At 36.1% G+C, this 24757-nt stretch overlaps 5 protein-coding genes across 11 annotated transcripts; 2 read left to right on the forward strand and 3 right to left on the reverse strand.

Annotated features, from left to right (window-relative positions):
- Nucleotides 1-330: 330 nt before the first annotated feature.
- On the reverse strand, nucleotides 331-3398 carry LOC127253977 (uncharacterized). Of its 4 annotated transcripts, XR_007839379.1 has the most exons (3): nucleotides 2279-2769; nucleotides 1184-1787; nucleotides 331-1111 (listed from the first exon to the last, which is right to left on the reverse strand). XR_007839379.1 is itself a non-coding variant. In XM_051278810.1 (2 exons), exons 1-2 carry the CDS (start codon nucleotides 2318-2320, stop codon nucleotides 1287-1289), a joined length of 543 nt encoding a protein of 180 aa, XP_051134767.1. In that variant the 5' UTR covers nucleotides 2321-2768; the 3' UTR covers nucleotides 334-1286. The 4 variants fall into 4 exon arrangements, 3 of the variants coding, with proteins under 3 accessions (XP_051134767.1, XP_051134769.1, XP_051134768.1); XM_051278810.1 differs by having other exon boundaries at nucleotides 334-1787; nucleotides 2279-2768; XM_051278812.1 differs by lacking the exon at nucleotides 2279-2769 and adding an exon at nucleotides 1950-2270 and having other exon boundaries at nucleotides 334-1787.
- A 1210-nt stretch (nucleotides 3399-4608) lies between these two features.
- Nucleotides 4609-8462, forward strand: LOC127254305 (microtubule-associated protein TORTIFOLIA1-like). 2 transcript variants are annotated; one of them, XM_051279353.1, is made up of 7 exons: nucleotides 4609-5461; nucleotides 5837-6028; nucleotides 6347-6446; nucleotides 6549-6612; nucleotides 6691-7102; nucleotides 7180-7986; nucleotides 8081-8462. In XM_051279353.1, exons 1-7 carry the CDS (start codon nucleotides 4769-4771, stop codon nucleotides 8270-8272), a joined length of 2460 nt encoding a protein of 819 aa, XP_051135310.1. In that variant the 5' UTR covers nucleotides 4609-4768; the 3' UTR covers nucleotides 8273-8462. The 2 variants fall into 2 exon arrangements, with proteins under 2 accessions (XP_051135310.1, XP_051135309.1); XM_051279352.1 differs by having other exon boundaries at nucleotides 6549-7102.
- Nucleotides 8463-8707: 245 nt separating this feature from the next.
- On the reverse strand, nucleotides 8708-14957 carry LOC127254304 (DNA polymerase I B, chloroplastic/mitochondrial-like). Of its 3 annotated transcripts, none has more exons than XM_051279350.1 (14): nucleotides 14850-14945; nucleotides 14597-14773; nucleotides 13984-14230; nucleotides 13303-13749; nucleotides 12973-13164; nucleotides 12188-12861; nucleotides 11354-11807; nucleotides 10843-10938; nucleotides 10671-10763; nucleotides 10387-10581; nucleotides 9975-10067; nucleotides 9682-9894; nucleotides 9307-9396; nucleotides 8708-9228 (listed from the first exon to the last, which is right to left on the reverse strand). In XM_051279350.1, exons 2-14 carry the CDS (start codon nucleotides 14719-14721, stop codon nucleotides 9067-9069), a joined length of 3081 nt encoding a protein of 1026 aa, XP_051135307.1. In that variant the 5' UTR covers nucleotides 14722-14773; nucleotides 14850-14945; the 3' UTR covers nucleotides 8708-9066. The 3 variants fall into 3 exon arrangements, with proteins under 3 accessions (XP_051135307.1, XP_051135306.1, XP_051135305.1); XM_051279349.1 differs by having other exon boundaries at nucleotides 14844-14937; XM_051279348.1 differs by having other exon boundaries at nucleotides 14597-14957.
- Nucleotides 14958-17467: 2510 nt separating this feature from the next.
- On the forward strand, nucleotides 17468-20877 carry LOC127254308 (vacuolar protein sorting-associated protein 22 homolog 1). The gene is made up of 8 exons (XM_051279356.1): nucleotides 17468-17663; nucleotides 18286-18355; nucleotides 18452-18562; nucleotides 19015-19150; nucleotides 19380-19534; nucleotides 19973-20080; nucleotides 20481-20570; nucleotides 20662-20877. The coding sequence occupies exons 2-8, from the start codon at nucleotides 18305-18307 to the stop codon at nucleotides 20764-20766; spliced, it is 756 nt and encodes a 251-aa protein (XP_051135313.1). The 5' UTR covers nucleotides 17468-17663; nucleotides 18286-18304; the 3' UTR covers nucleotides 20767-20877.
- Nucleotides 20878-21863: 986 nt separating this feature from the next.
- LOC127254306 (cytochrome P450 716B1-like) lies at nucleotides 21864-24614 on the reverse strand. Its single transcript, XM_051279354.1, has 4 exons — nucleotides 23890-24614; nucleotides 22816-23254; nucleotides 22421-22608; nucleotides 21864-22319 (listed from the first exon to the last, which is right to left on the reverse strand). Exons 1-4 carry the CDS (start codon nucleotides 24385-24387, stop codon nucleotides 21999-22001), a joined length of 1446 nt encoding a protein of 481 aa, XP_051135311.1. The 5' UTR covers nucleotides 24388-24614; the 3' UTR covers nucleotides 21864-21998.
- Nucleotides 24615-24757: the final 143 nt, after the last annotated feature.

The following is a 24757-nucleotide window of genomic DNA, read 5'->3' on the forward strand; positions in this document are numbered from 1 at the left end:
GGGGATAAAATTTTGGATGAACAGTGAAATTTTATCCAAATCCATCAGACGAACACACCCTAAGTGTGTGGCTCTTTGTGTTTTTAACACCATCCAATATACATACTCCCATCCCTCTTAAAAAAAAATAAGATTAGTAATATTTGATATTTTTATTCTTTATAGTAGAAAATTACAATATATATATGTATAATATATCTTTTTTATTATTAATAAAGGAGAACCTAACATATTTTTATGAGAATATATAAAATTTGTTTTAAAAAATCATATATTTACAAAAAGAGTAACATTTTAAACATCTCAAGTCTCTCTCTTTTATTTTTGTCAATATTACATCTAAGTCATTGTTACTTTAATATCCTATCAACAACAACGTAAAGTACAAGGGGGTGTGTTCATCACTATTCAACCTTCACAATTGTATGTAAAAATCTAATTTTCTCTGATGAAACATCACATGTAAATTAAAATAAAAAACAAAATCTAAAAACAGATTACCAAAAACACACCCTAAAACAAAATCCTATTTCTCATTTAAAATGTTCAATCAAATCCAAATATACTCCAAAAAACAAACAATCAGGGTAGCCAAGCCAGAAAATCGACCAAGAATTGAAACAAAGATAGAAAAAGTAGAAGGCAGCAACGCAAAGACGACAGCAAACTTAAATGAGATTCAAAAGGTCAGCACATGAATCTAGTGATCACCACACTTCACAACCCCTATGATGCCTACCATCAATACTCAGCTTTCACAAAACACTACATGCATATATATATATATATATCATATATCATATATCAAAAAGGTTAAGAGATTCGAGCAAACCTGGAGATTGAAACCACCAACTTCAGATGTTCCTAATCCCATCGAAGTGAAGTCTGGGAGCCAAAATGGGTTTTACTTCGCATTCATCATCTACACATCGTCTTAACAGCTCGGCTGTCCCCGAAAAGCCTGCTGCAAGGCCTACCATCCCAGTAGCTATTGGGACGAGAGGCACAGTTGGGTCCCTTATAATGCAAGAAATGGATTATTTCGATCAGCTTGAGTCAGGTAGTAAGGCCAGGTGTCATCAAATTGAAGGAGTTGCTTCGACTGGTGAATCTTCCAAACCGAAACCTGAGTCAATGGCTGCCAATACTAGGAAAAAGAAGAGAGGAAGCAAAGGGCTGATACCAAGTTTCTGTTCTATGGTAGAAGTAGCAGAAAGCAACCGGCGAGGTTCCTTTTCTCGGTTTACATACAGGAATCTGAAAGCAGACGTCGAGAGGCTGGAATTTTAGATAGTGCTGCTCTCTGATAACTTTGAGAATCCAAGTTTTTTCAGACGGTTTGTGATGGGGTTCACCCAGTTCCTGTCGGGATTCCCACATTTTAGATCCACAATTTCAACTACATTCGGCCCCTTTTTGATGGGCTTCTGTCTCATCGGAGTTCCATCTAGAGACATATTATCAGCAGTGAGCATTGGTATATGATGAGTGTGTCCGCCATGGCGCTTTGTTCTCCTTGTAGTTTCGGGGCTTTTATGATTTTTAACGCTTCCCGTGGTGCTGCTGCTAGCTTCGCCAATTGTTTTGAGCTTTCTGGGAGATGTGTTACCAAGCATAACAGAGACAGAGGTAATTGAAGAAGGCGCTTTCGTTGCAGACTTAGCGGAGTCTAATTCTCGAGACATCAGTGCACTGATTGTCCCAGTAGTTCCTACTTTAATAGATCCGCCGCCACCCCTGATAGATTCTAGTGTCTGAACCATAGTGTTTCGAGTACTGTAGAGAACCTGCAGAAGAACATCACGTGCAACGTAAGTCGTTTGTGTTTATGTATATAGTTAATAATGGAGTACAGGTGATTGTTTTTATTCATTGTAAGTGTAGTAGCAACTGTAGGTAAAATACAAAATGGAACAATGCATACACCTTATAATAATACGGTAACTTACACTTTAGGCTACTAATTTTGCAAATACTGATAATGGGGAACTTTAGTTGAACATCATTCAAGAAAATGATATTCTTGAAAAGTTAAGCAAATGATAGGAAGCCTTCTTTTTCAATACAATCAAGGAGTAAATAGAAATGCATATATAAAAGTTTATGTTTAAATCCATCAAAAGCGTTTTTCAGTAAAATGACTACTGCAGACAGTCTTCACTCACAAGCTCCATCTACAGTAGGTATCAAACATGGAAGTATCTTAAAAACAATTAGCCTTCTACATACGAGCTCGAATACATGTGCATGTATATATAGAGAGTTATGAGAGCAATACATGTGATTTACAATTTCCAAGAAATTTAAAAGCCAAGGACATTCAACTCAAAAGCCAACACTCCTAAATCCACATCCACACGAGAAGGCAGTGTTCGTACGAGGAAATGGCATTAAAACAAATGGTGTGGCCACAATAAATAGATTCTAAAGCATCGCACGACGGGCATGGACGAGCATAAATTAGGCACACCATGCCATATATTCAAACCACTTTCCCTAAAAAAATGAACCATCCCATGGAAATATTACTCATACTTCTCATTTTCCTCATCCATCAAAAAATACAATAAAAACCAAATCATTGTATGCTACAGCATTCAAAATTATAAACCTAATGACAATACAAAACCATCTTGTAGATCAAGAATCAAGAGATTTTTAATAAGAGAGGTATTGGACAAGCTCCTAATGGAAGTAATCCAAGCTTTTATTGAAAATGGCACAAATAAATTTCAAGATCAACACATGGTTTTTGTCCTGACCACAAAACGTCAAAAGCAAGCATGCCCACACTTCTCAATTCTCAGCCACGTAAAATAGACCATTCAGGCATATAACGAAATAAGTTCAAACAAACATTAGAAATTTATAAAGTAGAGATAAGCTCCATCTCTATCCGAATCCACAACAAAAACAAAAACTGAAATCACATCAAAACCACGACTAAACATAAACCAAAAAAGCCAATTAGAACAGAACAGAATGCGAGGATATTTAATCATAAAAAATCATCAGCAAAGATCGTAAAATTTCGAACTGAAAAATCGAATATTCATTCAATCCACGCCCTGGGACACATAATTACGAATCGTCACACCAGTCGCACAAAAGCGGGGGCAAAATATCATAAACAAAAGCACACAATCATTGAGATTTGGAGCTCACAAACAAAATCAACCACTATCAGCAGGCTCCAAAAAAATGTGCGAAGATCGCCGTTTTTCGATCCAATGCCTCCCAGAGAATGCGAAAATGCAGAACAAGTCAGATCAAATCGTCGACAGCTCACCAAACAGATTTGAACGCATCAAAGCGAAACTGAAAATTGAAAATCAATCCGAGGATAGTGACATGAGTTCAATGTATTCTAACCTAAGGGCCCTTCGATTGGGTATCCTTTTCTATTTTAAAAAATCGAATTTCAATCTAGTCCTGGGACCTGCTACCGATTGAAGAACCATCTGACCGTTTTCTGTCACTTAATACTTACCAAAATTAGGATTAGTTTAACTTGCGAAATAATTAATGGGCTTCGTTTAAAATTGTGTTGTTTTCTATTTTAAAATTTCAAGTTTTCAAATTTTATAAAATTACTAAAACAAATAAATATTTAATATAATTATGATTTTTTGGTATTATATCTTATATATATTTTGATTTTTTTTAACAAGTGCATTGTTTTTTGAATGATTTATATATAATTTGTTTAGACATGAATGGCGTGTTTTTTTTAATATATATTTTTAAGAGAATTAATATATTATGGGTGTGTTTGTCTGGGAGTTTAGATTTTGAGTTGAGATTTGAATTTGAATAGTTGTATGATTGATATAAATAGGTGTTGATGTGATGTTTTGAATGTAAAATTATTTTTTAGTATAATATAAAAAATAAAAAATAGGTGTTTGATTTTATATTTTTGGGAGAAAAAAATTAAATGAATAGTAAAAATCAAATGCAATCCCCCAAACAAATGTATTCTTTATTTTTATATTAACTATATACTTTTTTATATTTTATATAAAAAAAAAATTAAAATTATTTTATAAAACAAACAAAGCATGTAAGTTTAAATTTATATATAAACAGAATTTAATAAGCAAATTTGAAAAGAAAAATGAAATTAAACTTATTGCACAAAAAAATAAAAAAGAAAAAGAAAAGGGTGTCATATAATACAATTGATAAGGTAATAATTGACACTATTTCTTAACTTTATGGCATTAGCGGGACCTCAGTCACATGGGGGCATCCAGAGGCGAATCTCAAGGGCTCCCGGACTCAAAAACCATAAAAATCTACACCGTTAATTCTGCAAACTCCCTGCATCGAACGGTACGTAACCATCTGGTGTAAAGCAGAATACATTTCTGGTAAATCATTCTCACAACTCATCAGGAGGAGCGGGGATTAGGTTTGGTTTGAAAAGTTAAAGGTCCTGGTGTTAAGATCCCGATTAAATCTCCACCGTTCATTGCGTAACCCACAGGAATAAAGTGTTCAGGAGTTCGGAACCATGGAGTTGTTACAAATTTGTATGTAGATCTCACTATCCTATTATTTCCATGTCAGCCTTCAGTTCACTTTCAGTTTGAATAAAACCCCAAATTCCAATCTCCATGGAAGAGCCTTGTTCCTCACTCCACCTTCGAATAATCGTCAGGGGTAACACATCGATTTGATTCTCGCGATCTGCTGCGCCGGCGCGAATCGGATGCAATTCCTTCGCCGTTGACAGGAAGGTACCGCCGGGGAAGAAATCGGGAAGATGAGTTCGAGATCCGCAAAAACCTCGAAACCGCCGAACCAGCAGGCCGCAGCGAAATCGGCTTCGGTTTCTGCTACATCCTCGCTCTCGACGCATCTGGCGATGGTCGAATTGAAGCATCGAATCCTCACTTCGCTCAACAAGCTGGCCGATCGAGACACGCACCAGATCGCCGTCGAGGACCTGGAGAGCATCATCCAGTCGCTGTCGAACGACGGCATTTCTATGGTGTTGAACTGTCTGCACGACGCCGTGAACGACCCCAAGCCGGCGGTGAAGAAGGAAGGCGTAAGGCTACTCGCTTTTCTCTGCAATGCTCACACCGACCCTGCCGCTAGCCATCTCACCAAAATCATTGCCAACATTGTGAGGAGGCTGAAGGACGCCGACTCGCACGTGCGGGAAGCGTGCCGCGACGCCATTGGTTCGCTTGCGGGGTTGTATTTGAAGGGCGGGAACGGTGGGGACGGCGTCGTGTCGCTGTTCATGAAGCCATTGTTTGAGGTGATGAGCGAGAATAACAAAACCGCGCAAAGCGGCGGGGCGCTGTGTTGGGCGAAGATGGTGGAATGCGCTGCCGATCCACCTTTGATTACTTTCCAGAAGCTGTGTTCTAGGGTTTGTAAGTACTTGAATAGCTCGAATTTCATGGCCAAAGCTTCGATGTTGCAGGTTGTATCAAGTTTGTCGCAGGTTTGTCTCTCATCTAGATCCGACTCCTTTCTTAATTTTGGTGCTCTTACTGAACTTTTTGAATTTGAGACGATTGGTGCTTCAAAATAGCAGTATAAGTTGGGAATTCTGTCCAGATGAACTCATGGCACAACTGATGATATTATTGAGAATAGGAATTTTTTGGTTCACTCTATTTTTAGAGATGTCATAAACCATATTAAGCGTTGAGAAATGGAGGAAATTTGAGCTTATGTTATATTGCTTGAACAGATTAGTGGGGACGAGAACAAGATAACTTTGTCACTGATGTGAGTTTAGGATCTTCCTTTCTTTCAAAGAGCAGTTGTTTTGATGTTATAGAGATCTATCTATTATGTTCTGTGTACATTGTAGGTAGGAGCAATCACACCACAAAATTTAGAACCAATGCTGCAGAGTATTCATGGTTGTCTTCGAAGTTCTGATTGGGCAACAAGGAAGGCTGCAGCCGACACGTTAAGTGTCCTGTCTAAGTATGCTGGAAAAATAACATCCGAAGTTGCTGTTTCCACTTTGAATTCTCTCGAGGCTTGTCGATTTGATAAGGTGTGGTTATAGAAGAACTATGCTCTCTTGATCATCATTTTAAGTTCTCTCTGCAAATGTTATAAATTCATAGAAATTGCCCTGGTTTCTCTAATGACTGAATCATGGCATGTAGCTTACCGACTCAAATCGGTCTTCATTAAGTGTCAAGATCATTTTTGCATTCAGTCTCAGCCTTTGTATTTAAACATATTAGTATCTCATGGAGAATAATCCCATGGTGTATTGCTGTTTGTGCTTATATTAGATGTGGTTGAGGGCTGGAATTTATAGATTGATAGCTCACTTGACTGAGATTAATGTCAAAATGTTTCACAGGTAAAGCCAGTTAGAGAAAGCATGACTGAGGCTATGCTGCTTTGGAAGAAATCTGCTGGAAAAGACGGATCTTCAGATGATCACAAAGCCTCATCTCATGGTATGCACTGGTTGAATGTTTTTATAGTTTCATTTTTTATGATATAGAAACATTTGTACATTCTTTTCAACTTGCTGCATGTCCTAATCCTCAATCTTTCAGATGGTGATACCTTGGAATCTGCTGACATGTCTGATAGAAATGATGGTGATAAAGAAAATAAAAGGTCAGTGAAAGATTCATCCTCTGGATCATCTCCCACCGATCCTAACGCTAAAGGCACAGGAAACAATATCTTGGACAGGGCAGTTGGGATATTAAAGAAGAAGGCACCTGCATTAACTGACAAAGAATTGAACCCTGAGTTCTTCCAGAAACTAGAAGCAAGAGTTTCAGTCCCGGTGGAAGTTATCCTTCCTCGCCGACCCAACAATTCTTCAATTTCGGAAAATGAGGACAGTTCAGAATCAAGTGCAGCTCCAAGTCAGAAAGATAGGCCTAAGGGCTCAGCTGGCAATGGTTCCTCAAAAGAAAAACATGAAGTCGTGGAGGAGGAAACTATTGGTGGTCAGAGTGACTGTAACCAGAGAGAGTTCTCCAACAGAGCTTCATGTAGATCAGAAGGATTTGTGGATGGTAAAGGAAATTGGCTGGCCATCCAGAGGCAATTGTTGCTGCTGGAGAAGCAGCAGGCTCATCTCATGAATATGTTGCAGGTGGATTTAATTCTAAGTGATCTGAAAAAACAGATTACGTAAGTAGATATTTCCCTGATAACTATTCTTCATTGCAGGAGTTCATGGGTGGATCTCATGACAACATGTTGACCCTAGAAAGCAGGGTTAGGGGTCTTGAGAGAGTAGTCGAAGACATGGCACATGATTTATCTGTATCATCAGGCTGGAGGGGAGGCGGTGCTGTCGCTGGATTTGAGGGATCTTCGAACAGGCCACTAAGCAAGTATAACGGTTTGCCCGACTATTCCAATGGCAAGTTTGCAAGAGGCAGTGATGGGCACAATCATTATGGGGAGAGGCTTCCGGCATTTGATGGCGTTGCCTCGGGAATAAAATCTAGGGGCTCTTCTTGGAGATCCAACCCAGCCGACTCGTTGGACTTCCATGCATATGGTAAAAATGGACATTGGTGCTCAAGGAGAGGCTGGGGAAAAGGAGCTGGGCCTGTCAGGTTTAGCGAGGGACCTTCAGCTCGGAGCATCTGGCAAGCCTCAAAGGATGAAGCTACCTTGGCAGCTATTCGTGTGGCCAGTGGAGACAGTGGAATCAGTCGGAGAGCGCAATTGGGTGCGCCTGAAATGGTACATGATACATTAGGTGATAACGGTGGTCTGCAAGATGGCGACCCGCTTTGGGGTTCTTGGAGCAATGCTATGGATGCGCTTCATAACGGGGATGTAGAGTCTGCTTTCACTGAAGTTGTGTCCACTGGGGATGATTTCCTGCTAGTAAAGCTGATGGAGGGGTGCGGTCCCGTCATTGATCAGCTATCAAGCGAGGTGGCTAGTGAAGTCGTCAATGCCATTTCACGATTGGTTGTGGATCCAAACTTGTTCAATGTATGCTTGTATTGGATTCAACAGGTACTAGCCTAGCTATCTTCTTCCCTCAGTTGCACTGTATCACCTCTATCTACTTGCATTTGTCTTGAAAACTCAGATTGCTTCCCTGTATCAGCTGGCTGATATTGTTATCGATTCCGGCCCCGACGCATTGGGGATTCCGATGGAGGTGAGAAGAGAGCTTCTGGTGAATTTGCAAGAAGCATGTTCATCAGTGGAGCATCCTCTGGAAGGATCACGTCCAGACCAATTGCTGCATCAGTTGGGTTCTGCTTGGGAAATTGATGTAAAGCATTTTGGGAGGTAACTAACAACCAACTCCAATCTCAAGAACTAATTGCTTTATTTTATTTTTATTTATTTTCACAATTGGTTTTGATTTAAGGTTGCATTGATCAGTTGGATTTGTCTTTTTAATTGTTCCATGTCCAACGAAAATGAGAGGGGTAATGGTAGGATGGATAACTTTATTATGTCAGTGCACTAGATTGGATATATCTGAGCAGATGCCAATGTTTATCTTTTGGCTTATGGTTTTTTTGTGCTTCAATTTGACACAGTCCATCTGTAAAGAAATTACTTTGAATTTCTCTCAATTAATTAATTATATTCTCCTGCAGGCACACAGCCTTCTTACACACACACATGTATATATATATAGAGAGAGAGAGAGAGAGAGAGATGGTTAGGTGGATTGTTTAGCTTCTCCTAATAACAAACATGATAATGATCACACTGTCTATACACAGAATAGAATAGAATGATAGATAACTCACAAATAAATACAAAGAAAACTGGGAATAAGTGAATCCCAGAAGTAGGTTACTAGAGAATAATCAGTAAAGAAGAAAATTGCTACTTTGACATCAAGAATTCCATTCTTTCTGGGCATCAGGGATTCACCTTATATGTACACCACACTGCAAAACGTACTCACTGACTCACTCTCACTCTCACCTGTTAGATTCACTTTGGAAGAAAATTTCGATTTCTTGCACGGCGCTTTTGCTTGAACGCACCATGTGAGATGCCGAAACAAAATAGAATGTAACAGAATCACTACTCTTCAAGTGACAGAATGCTCGCTCGAACATTCCTTGTCTACTTGGCAGAGTACCAGTTTTGAGCGCACTTGGCATCAACAGATAACCCAACTCGGAGGAAATTTTCCCCATCGAAAGGATTGGACATACAATTCACCACTATAGACTTGGCCTCCTCGCCCGATTCTGTTGGCCCTTCTAGGATTACTTCATCGTGTACCTGTTCCGATGGAAGTAAATCATTTATGTAGCTGAAAAACCAGCCCCGGATTCATATTCATAATTATGAAATCTCAACCTGTAGTATAAGTCTCCACCCTAGCTCCTTTAGCCGTGCGTTCTTGGAAATCTCCAACATGGCACACATGGCAACATCTGCTGCACTTCCCTGTCGAATTTCAGTTTCAAGTTAGGGTGTGTGTGTTTGGGGAATTGGATTAGATTTCAACTATTCATCCCATTTTTTCCCTCCAAAAACATCAAATCAAACACCTATTTTTCATTTTTTATATTATACTAAAAATCAATTTTACATTCAAAACATCACATAACACTTATTTATATCACATCATACAACTATTCAAATCCCAACTCAAAATCCAAACCCCCCAAACAAACATATACATACGTACATATAGAATTGTGTATCTCTCAATTTTAGAACAATCGATACCTGAACTGGGGTATTGATAGCTGCGCGCTCGATGTGAGCTTTGTGGGCAGAGCTCGCATTCTTTAGAGATGGGAAGTGACGTGCACGTCCTAGCAATGTGTGTACGCGTGAATATGTATGTGCTTCTTTTTTTCTTTCTAGTTGCCAAGCCAACACTTCTTTTCTGTCGCTATACCAGAGGTCGACCGTCTCCTGAGCTTCCGCACGTGAAACCTAAGGATGTAGATAAAATTCGTAAAATCCTACGAAACCAACTCAAAAGGCTAAATGAAGAAGAAAAAGAATAGGCGTACTTTCCAGTCACGAGCAAGTCCCACTGTAGTTTTTCCATATGCAATAGAAAAGTTAAGCATCTTTGCTTTCCTTCGTTCAGAAGCAAAAGCATCCTGAAATACAATTTCAGATAATATAATTCACAATAATAAAAGATAATCACAGCAGATGCATGTGGTCAAAGTAAAAGATTAACCAAAAAGCAAACGTAGAATTGACTGAAATTTAAAGCAATTGTTCGCTGTTGATTCAAAGATGTATCATATAGCTTACCTGACTTACAAACAGAATCACATGTTATACTAAAGTTTAGATAATCCCATATGCATATTTAGCCATTTATTTTACTTCTAGCCACAACCAAACATAAAAAGGAAGCAGATAGATCGATTGCGACAAATAGATACTTTAGAAGATGAAGAGCTAACGAACCTTTAACAGAGGGACCGGAGGCTTATCGTCATCTGATTGAGGATGCCACTCGAGAAGGACCTCTTTATTCTCAACAGCCTTACGAATGTGTGGATACATATTCATAGCAGTCCTAGAATGGAAGTCACCGCCAGCTTTAAAAGCATCCAACATGCTCTTGCAGTTGGCTAGATGTGCAAGAATCCTAAGTTCTAACTGATTGTGACAAAAGAAAAAAAACACTTTCTTGGAAACAAACATGGGGAAAAAATGGATCCTTCAGGACAAATTAAAGTCGAAGTTACCTGCCCATAATCAGCAACAATTAATGAGTTTCCCGATGCAGCTATGAAGGCCTGGCGAATCTTATAACGATCTTTCTCCAGTGCTGGTTGGTTCTACATTTTAGAAACACAGATTATTGCGGCAATAAACAGCCTTTGAGCAACCGTAGAACATATCGATAGTGATTCAAACCTGCAAATTAGGTCTTCTCGCAGACAATCTTCCAGTTTCCGTGTTGATATTCAACGAACAATGGATTCTTCCATTCTTGCCTGAAATCTGAGTACCCTGAGGTAACGAAGGGTAGGCGAAATATTAAAAACTCAACAGAATCTCTATTTGATCTTAAATTTTAGTAATGTAAGGGGCGAGCAAGAAGAACTGATGCATTAGCTGGAACTTAAACATCTAGCTAGGGCACTTGATAGGAATTTAAATATGATGCTAAACAAAGAAAGAACCAAATTACGAGCACCTATGTGCAATGCAATAGAAGAAATCTTGAGAACCCTCAATATTTCCAACATAGAAGAACCAAATACACATGCTCAGTTTATCCCCATTAGCGAATCCAGCCATGAAACATAACAATATGATAATCCTAATCCAATAACTGCAAATATAGGCACAATATATGCTTATGCATTTTGTCGATGTATAAGCAACTTCCTTGTTCAATTTGGCAACTGTAGAAGAAACTAACCTGCAAGGGGAGAATAAAGTTGGATATCAGAGAGTCTATGCAGCAAAGTTCATACAAAGCAGCGATGGCATGACAAGACTCGATTCCTGCTTGTCCTCCTCCAAACGCACCATAAGCTGCTCCATAAGCTGATGTATCAGTGCTGATACTTGCAGGTGCTTTATCGTTCACATACAAATCATCAGATGCGTTTTCAGTAAGTTCTTCATTGTTTTTCTCATCCAGGAAGTCGAAGTCAGCAGAAACTTTCCCAGCAAGACTCTTTAATACATCTCCACTGACAGATGGCCAACCACTCGGAGTGAACTTCTCAACCTGAATGTCATCAACAACAATCTTACGCAGTTTGATTTTATAGAATTTAGTGGGCTTCTTCTTGCCTTCTTCAATAATATTATCTACGTTGGGGACTCTGAATTCCTTTTCTGTTGGAAGATGCTCATTTGGATTCTTCCTACAAATATAAAACAATAAGAGTCGATCCACACAGAATTACAATGAAGGGAGAAGAAGAAAAGTTCGACAAGTTTATTGGGCAAAATGATCTCTCAAGTATGTATGACATCAAATCAGTATTAGTGATGCAAGCCAAAAGAAGCTACACTTTAATTAACCTTTAATTTCATAATTAGCTGGGAGTTGTCTCTAGTGGCTATAAACTAAATTTATTGTTTTTCTCGTCCTTGCATAAGGCTACTTAGCCAAAATTAAAATCTTTCTCAAGAAGCTACGAAGTTGAAGTTTTCCACCAAAATTTAGAATGATCTCATAAACACAATCTTGTTTACAGCCTAACCAACATATATCTTATATCTGAATAGTGTCAATTTTTACCTGTTCTGTATGCCACCAAAAAATAGCTGCCGCAACTGCGTATCACTTCCTATGTTCATGTATTTTGCATCAGGACAATGCTTTGATGCCCACTTTCGAAATCTATCAGCTGCTATCTGTTGCTCAGCTTTAGCTACTTTTTCAATCTCAGCAAGGTATGTACGATCGACCAGCATGCCCTCTGTCTCCATTTTCACAAGAAGCTCACCAAATGGGCATAAATACTTTTGGTAGTTGTCAAGCATTGATCCTTTGCATTCACCCTCAACAATCCAAGGGGTTTTCTTTAATTTCTTCTCCAAACTTTCATAAAGCTTCAATGTGCTAATCGAATCTAAAGCAGAGTAGGAAACCCACAATTTCCTCTCTAATCGTTGTAGATCTTCAACAGGAGGAATAGTGATCAGCTTTCCCTCTGATCCATCTTTCTTTATTTTTTTCACCCCAAAAATATTTTTCATAGATACCTTTCCGATCAACATCTCACCAGGACCCTTCTCAGCATCCAACATGATTCTGGGATCACTAGTGAGTGCTTCCAGAGAGTACCCTCCTTCTGTTTGCCGAGAGGAATTCCATAATCGAGCCATGTGCATTGTATCAGCATAGAAACCAGAAACTTTAAGTCCATAGTTCTCTATGACATGATTATCAAAGCTGTAATTGTGCCATACCTGAAAAAATAATAATAATAAATAAATAAACAAGGAAATTGACTATGATCAAAATCAATCCCCACTTAACTAATCGTTTCACTATATAAGCAACAACAGTAAAATATTTACTTTTTTAATTGACGGATCTTCAAAAAATGGTGCAAATTCTTTGAGAAGTTCTTTTCCGTCTCCATCAAGAACATCAACCCATATACAGGACTTTTTGTCACCGAAATCAGCCTCTGGACCAGAATATATACTAAAACATATAAGTTCACCATGGTCAACAGGAGTTTCTCCTTTAACATCAATAAATGCCACCTGCGGTTGTTAGAACAAAAAGAGCTAAGGAGTGTTGTATAATTTCGACAAGAACACATTAAACTAGGAAGTGGGTAAATACTTAGGAGATGAATGCACTAACATATTTTTATCAATTTCCAAGTAAACAATACATGCCTCTGTATCACAAGCATGAACGAGATCTTTGTATCTACCAGTGAGCATTCCAACTACTTGCCTAGCTGCATCAACGTTATCTACCACAAGAACTTTATCATAGACCTGAATAAGCCTCTTCTGGAGTTTAGCATTTTCAGAAGCAACTATTTCCTCACCGATAGATTTACCAACACTCTCACTTGGCAAAGACTTTCTATCAGTGGAGCCAGTTTCCTTGAGGTGAAAGACATCATCCTCTATATTTATTGAATCCTGATGCGTCTTTTCTAACCCATTTGGGCGTGCACCATTCAGGAACGGCCTATCTAATATATTCTTACTATCAACTTGATTTCCATGTGAAACTTGTGGTATTTGGTTAAGGGAACCATGCAACCCAAGTTGGCCAGCATTCTCAATACATCCCTTTTCCTCGCTGCTGATCCACTGGCCTTTTCCTTCATACTGCAAAAAATAAGCAATTTCTAATATCACCCAGAAGCTTTACTAATAATAATGGATAATATAGTGAAAAATTGAAATAAAGCATGTGCAATTTTAAGAACACAATATACAGTTATCATCTTGCCTAGCATTCCCTTGAGCAGCTTTACCAATGATGGCTAATCTAGTGAGAATTCCAAAGATATCATGTGCACCTTGAGAACAATACACAGTTATTATCTTCCCCAGCATTACCTGTTGCGCAATTTCTTCTTCTAAAGCAGTATTTGGCTTAGCAGCTTTGTTCCATTCTTCTTCGGTATTTCCAGGGTTCATTATGTGCCAATCAATGGTAGCAGGTTTATCTTTAATTTCAATATGATTATTATAAGGCTTATTACGACGAGTCAGGTTCATTGTCGTGTACCCACGTCTCTGGTTTGACTCTAGAACATGAGCACTTGGAGCTCCATTTGCATTCTCGGATGCTGCATCTTTTAAACTGCAAAATAAGCAGAATTCTGAAGCAGATAAACAAGGTTTTAGCTGCACTCAACATTAAAATTTGCATTGCAAAACGAGGAAAAATAAAATTCACATCGTAGATAAGCAACAATGCAAGTAGTAGTTCTTCAATCACAAAGAAACACAGTAAAACACAAATAGAATCCTTGCAGAATCAAACAAGCCCTTATGTTTTCCTAAAAATATAAAAATATCCAAGACAACGAAAAACCCTAAGGGTTTATTCTCAATTGGCCAAAAAAATCTCTCAAACAAACTCAACGAATCGCCTGCGGACAAATTAATATAGCCACAACGAAACCGAACAACAAAAATAACCTCACTGAGCTCAAATGAACCGAACCTGCAGAAAATCCCCGGCGAACGAGACAACAGCAGACCGTTCGGACGGCAAAACCAGAAATACGTCGGGCAGAAAGGGGAAGGCCTGGGATGGCTCGCCGGAGCAGACAACCCCATTTTAACCATAGCCACTGCAACCCTCCCCAGCCTGTCGCTACTACGGTAAACAATAATACTACTGCGAAAATATGCCGTCTCGATAAGTCTTCACAAAAAATAACCAGTAATTGATGCTAAGGAGTTCTGACTTTTACATAAGTCGGCGACGACGGCGGCGGCGGCGGCGGCGGCGGCCAAGAGGCTTAAACAACGAGACGAGGGAAATGCGGGTTTGGGCGAGGAAAGAGCGTAAAAGTCCCGCTTTATGAGTGCCGTCGTTTTGACCGTTGGATTTTCACCCGTAATTTTTTAGATTAACCTTTAGCCTTTAGGTTTGTCTCATCTTTCTACGGTATTAGCCGATGGTTTTTTGCTGAATTTGTGCTTTTTTGGGGTTTCATCTCATATTTATTCGAGTGTGGTTTTAAATTGAATTAAAATAAAATTTGAATTTGTATTTATATTTTATATTTAAATATGATTTAATTTAATATTTTCTAAAAAAATTATATATTTTAATTATTAATCACCCAATTTTTTTTAATATTTTATTATTGTCTTTATAAATCATTAATAAAAATATAAGTTTTATAAAATATCAAATAAAATAATACTATTTAAATTAACTTTTTACTTTTTTATTATTTTTTTAGAATGAATATGACGTTTTTTTTTTTCAGAATCCTCTTTTCTTAATTTATTAGATGTTTTTATTATTTTTGTATATTTTTAAAACCCAAAAAAGGCTTGTTTCGCTTAATATATTTTTAATGATAGGATTGTTTTAAATATTATTGAAAGATATAATTTATCCCATTGAAAGGAAACTTTTAGGTTTTCTAGTAAATTAAGAATTAATAATATTTTTTAGTTAATGAAAATATATAAAAAATTTGATTTTTTTTTATTTGATTTTAATTATATGTGTAACATAATAGTAAAAATTGAATGATATTTTAGTATTAATATATATATTTTTAAATATAACAAAATATTTATTTTTTCATTTTAGTCCGTTTTATAACAAAGTGTCAATTTTTTTTAATAACTGTACTATTTAATAAGGTTATTTTAGTTATTTATATTTTATTTCTATTGCGTCCCAATATAATACTAATATTTTTAAAATTACTTGAAAAAAACAAATGAATATCTAATTATGAGACGAGTAGAATATAAATATACTTTCAATTGAGATGGAATGGAGTATATAAATTGTGCATATATTCAATTCATATTATTTTTTAATTTTATATATAAATAATTTATTGTATTAAAAAAAAAATGATCATACCAAAAATATAAATATAAAAACATAAATCAAACATATCAAAATATTTTTACTAATCAATACTCTTTCCGTTCTAAAATAAATATGAATATTTGGGGTGTATTTGATACAGATAAATAAAGTAAGAGAAATGAAAATGATTTCATTTCTTTTGTGTATTTGAGTAAGTTAAATTGAATTTGAGAAGTAAATCATTTTCATTTATTTGTTTTACGTTTATCTCTCATATGCAAATAAATTGAGAAAAATGATATTGCAATATACTCCCTCCGTCCACTTACAAAGAATACATATTTCTATTTTGGGACGTCCAATTACAAAGTAACAATTTCATTAAATACATCATTTTTTTTTTCACAAATACCCTTACTTTACATCACATTATTACTTTTATACCAAAAAACAAGGGCAAAAATGTCATTACACTATTTTTACTACCCACTATAATTAAAATACTATTATTTCTTAAACTCTGCGTCAAAAGTAAATGTATACTTTATCCGTGGACGGAGAGAGTATTTTTTTATTTTTTATTTTTATTTTTTTTTTACCGTTGAATTTGTATACTTTTCTTTTAATTCTATTATTTTAATTTTACAAAAATTAAATTTAATTTATTGTTTAAGTATATAAATTTTACTTTTTTAAAAGAAATTGTACTAAAATATAGTTTTAAAAAACACCATATATAATTTATAATTGTTTTATAAAAAAATCACCAAAAATATTTTTCATTCCTTAAAATTTTTCTTTATAAGTGGGAACCCGGTTAATCATTTATTATGTGTACTTAATTCTTATTATCTACTAATTCCATACTCTCCAATTTCATTATCTACTCTCATTTGTCTGCAATTTTATTATGTGTACCAAACGTTACCTTAGGATAACTATAATAATTAAAAAATTATTAGTATTATATTGATATTTAGTATATTTTTAAAATATTCGTACTTTATATAATTATTATAAAAAATTAATAAGAATGAAATTCATAAACGTTACCGAAAATGAGCATATGATAAACACGGGCATTATGAGATGGTCATTTACTCGTAAAGTAGGTAAAGACTATTGGGTGTGTTTATTTATGTCATTTTGATTTTAAGTATTAGTTTTAAACAATACTCATTGTCATATTTATCTTTTTTTTCATTATATATAATATTAAAAATATTTTTATATTTGTATAATTTTTTTTTTTTTTACAAATATCCTCCTATTAATATTATAAGACATTGATAACAAAAAATTGCAAAAATATACAAATATAATAAAAAATTATAAAAATACTTTTTATAATACTAATAAAATGAGAATTTTAGCAAAACAAAAAATACAAATATAAAAGATACTAACATCTTCCATGACTTATAAAATACAATATAATAAATAAAAAATAAATATTTAATTAATATTATTTTAAAAAAAAAATAGCAAAAATAAAACCAAAACTGCACACACCCATTATTTTTTCATGTATTGAGAAATGCTTTATGCATCCGTAATTCTGTGAACCCTAACCGGGGATCCACTTTCACTCAATTTCTCATTTCCACTTTCTAAAACCGCAGGCGCCATCGATTCGATTTCGTTTCGTCTCTCACCGGCGTCGTCCGTCTTTGTTTTATTTTCCTGCTCCGGCGTCTTCTTATTCATTTGCTCTACCGGAGGCTCTGTAAGTTCATTGCTTGCATTAATTTTGAATTGTTTGTTGCTATTAATTTCAATGCCGAGAGTTTGCTGGTATGGGTATATGGCTCATTGACTGTTTGTAAGATATCATATTACTGTTTTGCCCAAGTTTATGTTAGGTTGCTAACTTGCTATTTCATTTTGATGTGTTTCCGGCATTTAAGTTGTTTTTTACTCTTGTTTTACACCTATTTCATTTCTTATAGAAGCAATTTTCATCATATTTGGAGGTTGGAAAACACAAAAACATTATAGTATATGGTGATTTGAATCAGAGTATTAGTATAGACATCGAAGATTACATAGAAAACTTAAGGCAGGATATTATCATGATATGGATGACCGATGATGAATTTTAATTTTTAAGAATTTTTGTTGAATTTTAATAAATTAATGCCTAAATTGTGTTTATTTCGGAAAAATAAAATAAGACAAACAATGTTTGAAGTTTATTGTGCAACTGTTTTCTGAATATATTTCGCAAATACTCTTTATTGCAGTTTACAAGATTTTATAAATGATGATTGCAAAATTTTGATAATGTTTCACTGCATTGATACGAATTAGTGAAAGTTGTTTGCCTTTTTTCCCCATTGATCAATCAGAGGTAGAAATATTATTAGAATGAGGCGAAGGCCGGGAATTGGAGGTTTGCAGAATGCCGCTGCTGCTAGGGTTGGTTCTTCCTTTCCTTCTGTCATGTTTGTTGTCTATTAAGCTTGCTCATGGTTAAGACTGATTCCATCTTACCTCTTTCACATTGAATTGAAGGATCAATATCGAAGACTGGGAGAGAATGTGGCTAAATTGAGAACTGATCTCATGAAAGAACAGCTCACTACTTTTCGTTCCCAGCTTGAAGACTTTGCTCGGAAACATAAGGTTCTTTTTCCTTTTATAATTGAAGAATCAAGTTTTGTTTGTAGCTATGTAGTTATGCTTTGATTTGTGTAATTATACTGTTGTGGTGTGCACTTTTTCATTAGATAAGACAGCTATTTAACTTCGACGTTAAATGGCCATGCTTCATATATTTTTCTTACGTAAATTTGGGTAGAAATTGGCGATTGATTTAGATGGTGTCTCCTCCTGTTGAAGGAAAGGAATGACTGCTACACCTATAGTATTTTTTGTTGTTGTTGGATCTTGTATGGTGATGATAATATAGATACTATTTGATTTTCAATGTTATGCAAAAGGAGGGAGGAAATTCTTAAATTTTAAGGAAATGGAAATTTATACGCTACTCCTTACCTTGTTTTGGTATTAACGGGTAGTGATTTTTTCTTTTTGTAACTTGACTGAGAACTAGTATACATCCCCTTATTTGGCAGAATGACATTCGCAAGAACCCAGCATTCAGAGCACAATTTCATGAGATGTGTGCCAAAGTTGGAGTAGATCCTCTGGCCTCAAATAAGGGCTTCTGGGCTGAGTTGTTAGGGATTGGTGACTTCTACTATGAACTTGGTATATTACTTATTATGTTTGCTTATTCTCTTTTAATATCATAATGGATTCTACTTGGTCATGTGATAGCCCATGTTTGTGTGTTGATTTTGCATCTCACTTGTTCCACTTCCTTGGGATTGTCTCATTTTTTTTATCTGATATCTGTGTAAACTATTATGAGGTGATCTTTTGTTTTTAATATTTTTTTTTTTTACTTCTAATCAGAAATCACTCTCCATCTAGACAGGAGTGCAAATTGTTGAGATTTGCTTAGCAACTAGACCACACAATGGGGGGTTGATTAGCTTGGAAGAATTGTGTAAATTGCTTGGACAAAGAAGGAAGGGGGCTCGTGAGGCTGTCTCTCAGGATGATTGTTTACGTGCTATCAGTAAGCTCAAGGTATGGTGGTCCAGTTGCAATTTAAAGCAATGCAAATACACGTATCACTTAATAAATTGGTTAATGTAGAATAATGTAACAGTGATAAATGATCTAGATCCACTGGAAAAGTTTGCAGTATTTACTCCGTTACCTACTTGAATTTTAAGATAAACACTGCAACCATCCTGTTGATTGGCAATCTGAAGGTCTCATCATCATGGTATCACTATGCGGGGAATTGGCAACAATGGCAAATTAGGGCAAGTGTGTGTAACAATTTGCTTCCTAGATGTTGGCTAACTTATATATCTTTTTCACCACTATAGGTCGATTTCCTTTAACAGCCAAGCTTGTGCTGTCTCAAAACCTAAATTATGTATTCGGTGGCACACATTTATATTTCTTACACTTTTTCTCTCTCATTGTATCCTTTTGGTAATATTTATTTGTCCTCAGGTGCTTGGTAATGGCTTTGAGGTGATTTCTCTAGGGAAAAAGAAGCTCATTAGATCTGTTCCTACTGAATTGAACAAAGACCACAATGAAATTTTAGAGCTGGCACAGGTTCCTTTGTCCATCTATTGTCTCTCGTTTTTATTTCTACATTTGTACCTTTTTCTAATAACCATTTGTTTGAAACAAAGATTTCTTCTTGAAGAATTGGTTTTTGGCACCTTTTTTTCTCCACTCCATGGTACCTATTTTCTGATTTTAGCATACATGTTCTGATGGAATGACCAAAAAGGTTGGGTGACACGAAATGTGAAACAATCACACCTATATTCTTACTTGAAGTTTGATTGAACTGATTTCCAAATTTGAGAAAAAAGTGTTTGGAGCTCCTTGACCTTACTAACATTTACTTTACTCTGGATTAGGATGGTGGATTGTGTGTTCTGTAATGCTTGTTAATGTGTTATATTCTGCTGTAACTCATAACAGCAGTTGTTTCTTCTTGCTTTAGGGTCAAGGATTTGTGACTGTTGATGAAGTTGAGAGACGGCTCTCTTGGTCGACTGGTCGAGCAACGGATGCTCTTGAAACTTTGTTAGAAGTAAGTTATTGTTTCCATGCTCTTCTATTTATATGGTTCAGACCATTAAACATATATAGTTGAACTTATATAACTGTAATGGATAATACAGGAGGGTCTTGCCATGATTGATGATGGTCACAGGGATGGTAGACGCCGGTATTGGTTCCCCTGCGTATCTTCTGTCTCTTCCTACTCAGGAACAGATTCTGTTTGAGGTTTTTTGGGTCTTGAGTTTTATCTTATCATTCATAAACATGTAATTTCTTAAGTCTTAAGATCAATGATCCAGGAATATATCTGCTTCAGGGTTTTGATTTAACTACAACCCTATGCTTGAGAACATTTTTATTACTCATTGCTTCTGCTCTATGAAAATAATTATCCGAATGTTGATGTAGGAATTTGTGTATTAGAACAATAAGCATTCATATTTGTCATTACTTACTAATGAAAGTATCTGTGATTCATGTGTGAAGCTTCATATGACACTAGTGGCTATGTGGCAGCTTGCGACCACCCTATACATTTTGCTGCAAATGTCTATAGGGATTAAGTTACTATTAATTTCTCAGAAAGATGCAATTTGTTTTCACGTCAGCTCAAGCTGTATTGCAAAGATGATTGTATATGAGATAACAGCATTTGAATTTTCATCCCTACACAGCTTTAGTCTCTCTAAAGTTATAATCTAGATCAAGAATCTTGCATCATCTGATACGTGGGTGATAATTTGCTTACTCATTACAAGGATGATTAGGTTCAAATAGGCTATTTTTACACTCGAGTAGTACAAAAATATACAGGAATTTTGGGTGAACAAGCAAGCCTTATTTAGATTATTAAGTTCACAGAGTGTTCGAATATGCTTCCATACCTTCCTTTTGTGTTCATTTTGGATTTTGAATGGTCACTAAACGGATCGTATTTATCTAGATATGAATATTCTCTCCTATGTGTATTAGTTGATCTGTGGATTTTCATTCTGAATATGCTTATCCTTCAAGCTGTGGATTCAATCCAGCGAATCCTTTTCCTCTACTCCTCTCCCATGCTAAAGATACAACCATCCTTGATGACAGAAAATTACAGGTCAGATTGTGGTATATACACTCTTGCCAGAAGGTTACCTTGTTTTATACTATACTAGCTATACATGTTTTCCACCTGTGCTATTATTTTTGGCCATCTTCTATAGATAGATATATATATACATATGTATGTATGCTTGAGAATGGATCAATATAGTTATTGAATCCCTCTCTAAACCATTTGTCTTTCTAGTGAGGTTTGAGTTCCAAATTAAATGATGAATGTTAACACTTCTCAGGAACTCATATTTTATTAGTTTCTGAACATTCTACAGAAACATCAGAATTAATCTTGAGCTACTTGTCAAGGAAATCAACAGGAGGGTTTTCACTAAAGAAATAATCACCATAATTTTTCTTACTCTGAGCAGGTTGTACTTAGTTTTCTCTTACACAGTTGGATTGGAAGTCCTTGAGCAGGAGCTGGCATTGGATCCCTTATGTAGCTGTTATCCCTGCTGCAGAGCTTCCAATCAAATTCTGTAACCAAATAATGAATTGTGGACAGAATTTCAATCTTTGCAAGCTCATATCCTGGACAAATACGAGCTCCGGCCCCAAACGGAATGTAACTGTAAGGTGGTATGGAAGCTGGATTCACAAACCGGTCTGGATCAAAATTTTCTGGTTCTGGAAAGATGTCTCCATCCATGTGAGTCATGCTCGTCACCCAAAACACCTGTTTCTCATGAGTAAATTTACAGTAGGATTATTACATGCAATATATCATATGTGATTTAATGGGTAGATACTAATAATGATACAAGGAGTGTCACTTACTTGCCATCCTTTCGGTATTAGGTATCCGTTGTACTCAATGTCTTCCATGACCTTTCTGAATCCTCCAAAAATAGGAGGAATCATTCGAAGAGTCTCCATTGCTACTCTCCAGGTATACTTCATCTTTCCCAGGTCTTCCCATGTCAGTAATTCCTTGAGCGGCTTATTGTTTTTAATCTTCACTTGTTCTGTCCGAAGCATATTTTTAAGCCACTTTTAGTTTGAACTATTTAATTTTGCTAGATTATTATATGAAGGTTGGTCATATGTTTAGTCTAATTTATGATTAACTTAAAGTCTGCTGATTAATGGTTTAATCATAGCGTTCACGTGGCATAGATGTCCTGAATAATCGTTTAGGGTCTAAAAATCCCAATGAGTGAGGAATTCCTTACCCTGTAATACTGTTTCACGCACTTGTGCATTATTTGCCAAAAGTCGAACCAGGAAAGTAATGACCACGGCAGATGTGTCATACCCTGCAACCATAACGAGGATGATATTATGTATTATTTCATCCTCGGAGATCAATTCTTCGCCATCATCCCCATGGATGGTGAGCAAACAAGTAATGAGATCTTGGCGAGATGAGGCCCCCTTTTCTAGCTCAATCCTTTTCTCATGTACGACCCCCTTCAACATCTCCCGGACCTTGGCAGCTGCCCTGAGGCTCCGGTTGAAGCGTGTGAAGGGCATGTTGATCGGTAATGTCCACATCCCTGCAATCATTTGTTGAAAATACTCAACAAGTGCATCCCTTATTGCACCCCTTTCTACCCCAAATAAAATGGTGCAGATTATGTCGAATGTTAGTGTCTTCATAAGAGGTAGTACCTGCATTAGTGTAAGTCCAAAAATTTCAGGTAGTTTTAATAAATCCCCTGGTAGGAATTTAGGATGAGTTATTTTTCAATTAGCTTCCATAAATTTGAATTTAAGCTACACCCATGTCTTGCAATTGACCATTTCAATTTATGGATCCATATATTTATTTGTAATCGAGTTTGCATGAGACAGTAACATGTGGTAGTTGGATAAAAATAGTTTGGCATTTCACTTTAGTATTGTTTACTTTTTACAAAAAAAGATTAGGTTAATTACTTGATATAACTAATAGGACCCCCTCTTCACAAATGTTTTCATGATGGTTCCAAGAGTTGATTGATTAAATTAAAGCAAGGGAGTAATTGGTAAATTGCATGTACCATTAAGTAGAAAATTGTATAGGCTCCGCTTAGATAAACTTTTGGAGTTTTAGAAATTTTTGGGAATAGTATGTGATTCTTTTTGGAAAAATTAGCATCTATGATTTATTATTAGAGCATTTGTTGCCGTCACATTCCTTGTTGCCTTTATGATAAGATCATCTTATCAGTTTTTACAATAACAAGATTTATTACCTTGAAATACAGTTATCATGCCTATATTACTTTTTCTAAGAACTGATTACTCACAATAAGTTGACTTACAGTAACTGTCTCTTTCCCATGCCAATTAGCTTCTAAATGCAACTTGATCTCCTCGTCAATCCTCCCAATATAATTCTTCAAACTCTCGGGTTTTAGAAACGAGGTCAGCGCATTCCTTAGGCGCTTATGATCCTCGCCAACGAGCTCCAGCAGACACCGCTCCCCTAACAGCATCCTCATAGACTCAGTCTGCTGGATGCTGAGCTTGGTTCCGTCCCCGCCGAACACAAGCCTGTTGGCTGTCTGGCCATGTACAAAAACTGTAGGCTTCCCAAATAGGCTCATTTTAGAGATGGGGCCATATCTTTTGGCCCTGGCTGAAATCCATTGCTCTGCTGTATTAGACCTCATTGCCCACAGCAGCTTGAAGCTTTGCCCGATTATGGGCAGCCCGAGCTGCCCCGGGGGCACCCGTTCCAACGGCTTTTTTGATTTTGTGATTAGGATAAGAACAGGTAAGAGTAAGAGGAAAAGGATGAGGATGAGGAACATAGCCATGGTTTTTGATGGAAACTGGGGTTGGCTTTAGATCCATTTTTGGTACTGAAGACTTTGTTGCCTTTAGGACATCCCACATAAGCATTGAATAAATAAATAAATAAATAATGCCGACTTACGCAGGAAACGGTAGAATGCTAGACTGCAAGTTTGCTGGATTTTTCTATTTGTTTTGTGCGCGCATAGTCCTTTCTTTAGTTCAGTAAATATAAAAATAATATTTATAATATATACTCTTTATTTTATATTTATAAGAATTTATTTTATTTAAAATATTATATTTTAATTTTGTTATATAAAATTTTATTTAATATTTGTAATTTATAAATATAATATATATTTAATATGTATTATAATATAATATATTTTA

The sequence above is a fragment of the Andrographis paniculata genome, unplaced genomic scaffold, assembly GCF_009805555.1.
Source record: "Andrographis paniculata isolate CXL003 unplaced genomic scaffold, ASM980555v1 Contig52END, whole genome shotgun sequence".
Lineage (NCBI taxonomy): Eukaryota > Viridiplantae > Streptophyta > Magnoliopsida > Lamiales > Acanthaceae > Andrographis > Andrographis paniculata.

What these genes read in the sequence shown, in the direction of transcription:
- LOC127253977 (XM_051278810.1), bottom strand. Translation starts at nt 2,320, where the DNA reads ATGTCCTTGGCTTTTAAATTTCTTGGAAATTGTAAATCACAT. An exon ending in TTGGAAATTGTAAATCACAT is followed by an intron (nt 1,788 to 2,278) that starts GTATTGCTCTCA and finishes GTTCTTCTGCAG; the next exon opens with GTTCTCTACAGTACTCGAAA.
- LOC127254305 (XM_051279352.1), top strand. Translation starts at nt 4,769, where the DNA reads ATGAGTTCGAGATCCGCAAAAACCTCGAAACCGCCGAACCAGCAGGCC. An exon ending in AGGCTTGTCGATTTGATAAG is followed by an intron (nt 6,029 to 6,346) that starts GTGTGGTTATAG and finishes AATGTTTCACAG; the next exon opens with GTAAAGCCAGTTAGAGAAAG. An exon ending in ATCTCATGAATATGTTGCAG is followed by an intron (nt 7,103 to 7,179) that starts GTGGATTTAATT and finishes TCTTCATTGCAG; the next exon opens with GAGTTCATGGGTGGATCTCA.
- LOC127254304 (XM_051279348.1), bottom strand. Translation starts at nt 14,721, where the DNA reads ATGGTTAAAATGGGGTTGTCTGCTCCGGCGAGCCATCCCAGGCCTTCC. An exon ending in TTTGGTGGCATACAGAACAG is followed by an intron (nt 11,808 to 12,187) that starts GTAAAAATTGAC and finishes TTATATTTGTAG; the next exon opens with GAAGAATCCAAATGAGCATC. An exon ending in ACTTTATTCTCCCCTTGCAG is followed by an intron (nt 10,939 to 11,353) that starts GTTAGTTTCTTC and finishes TCGTTACCTCAG; the next exon opens with GGTACTCAGATTTCAGGCAA.
- LOC127254308 (XM_051279356.1), top strand. Translation starts at nt 18,305, where the DNA reads ATGAGGCGAAGGCCGGGAATTGGAGGTTTGCAGAATGCCGCTGCTGCT. An exon ending in TGACTTCTACTATGAACTTG is followed by an intron (nt 19,151 to 19,379) that starts GTATATTACTTA and finishes CCATCTAGACAG; the next exon opens with GAGTGCAAATTGTTGAGATT. An exon ending in CTCTTGAAACTTTGTTAGAA is followed by an intron (nt 20,571 to 20,661) that starts GTAAGTTATTGT and finishes TGGATAATACAG; the next exon opens with GAGGGTCTTGCCATGATTGA.
- LOC127254306 (XM_051279354.1), bottom strand. Translation starts at nt 24,387, where the DNA reads ATGGCTATGTTCCTCATCCTCATCCTTTTCCTCTTACTCTTACCTGTT. An exon ending in GCGTGAAACAGTATTACAGG is followed by an intron (nt 22,609 to 22,815) that starts GTAAGGAATTCC and finishes TGCTTCGGACAG; the next exon opens with AACAAGTGAAGATTAAAAAC. An exon ending in TAATACCGAAAGGATGGCAA is followed by an intron (nt 22,320 to 22,420) that starts GTAAGTGACACT and finishes CATGAGAAACAG; the next exon opens with GTGTTTTGGGTGACGAGCAT.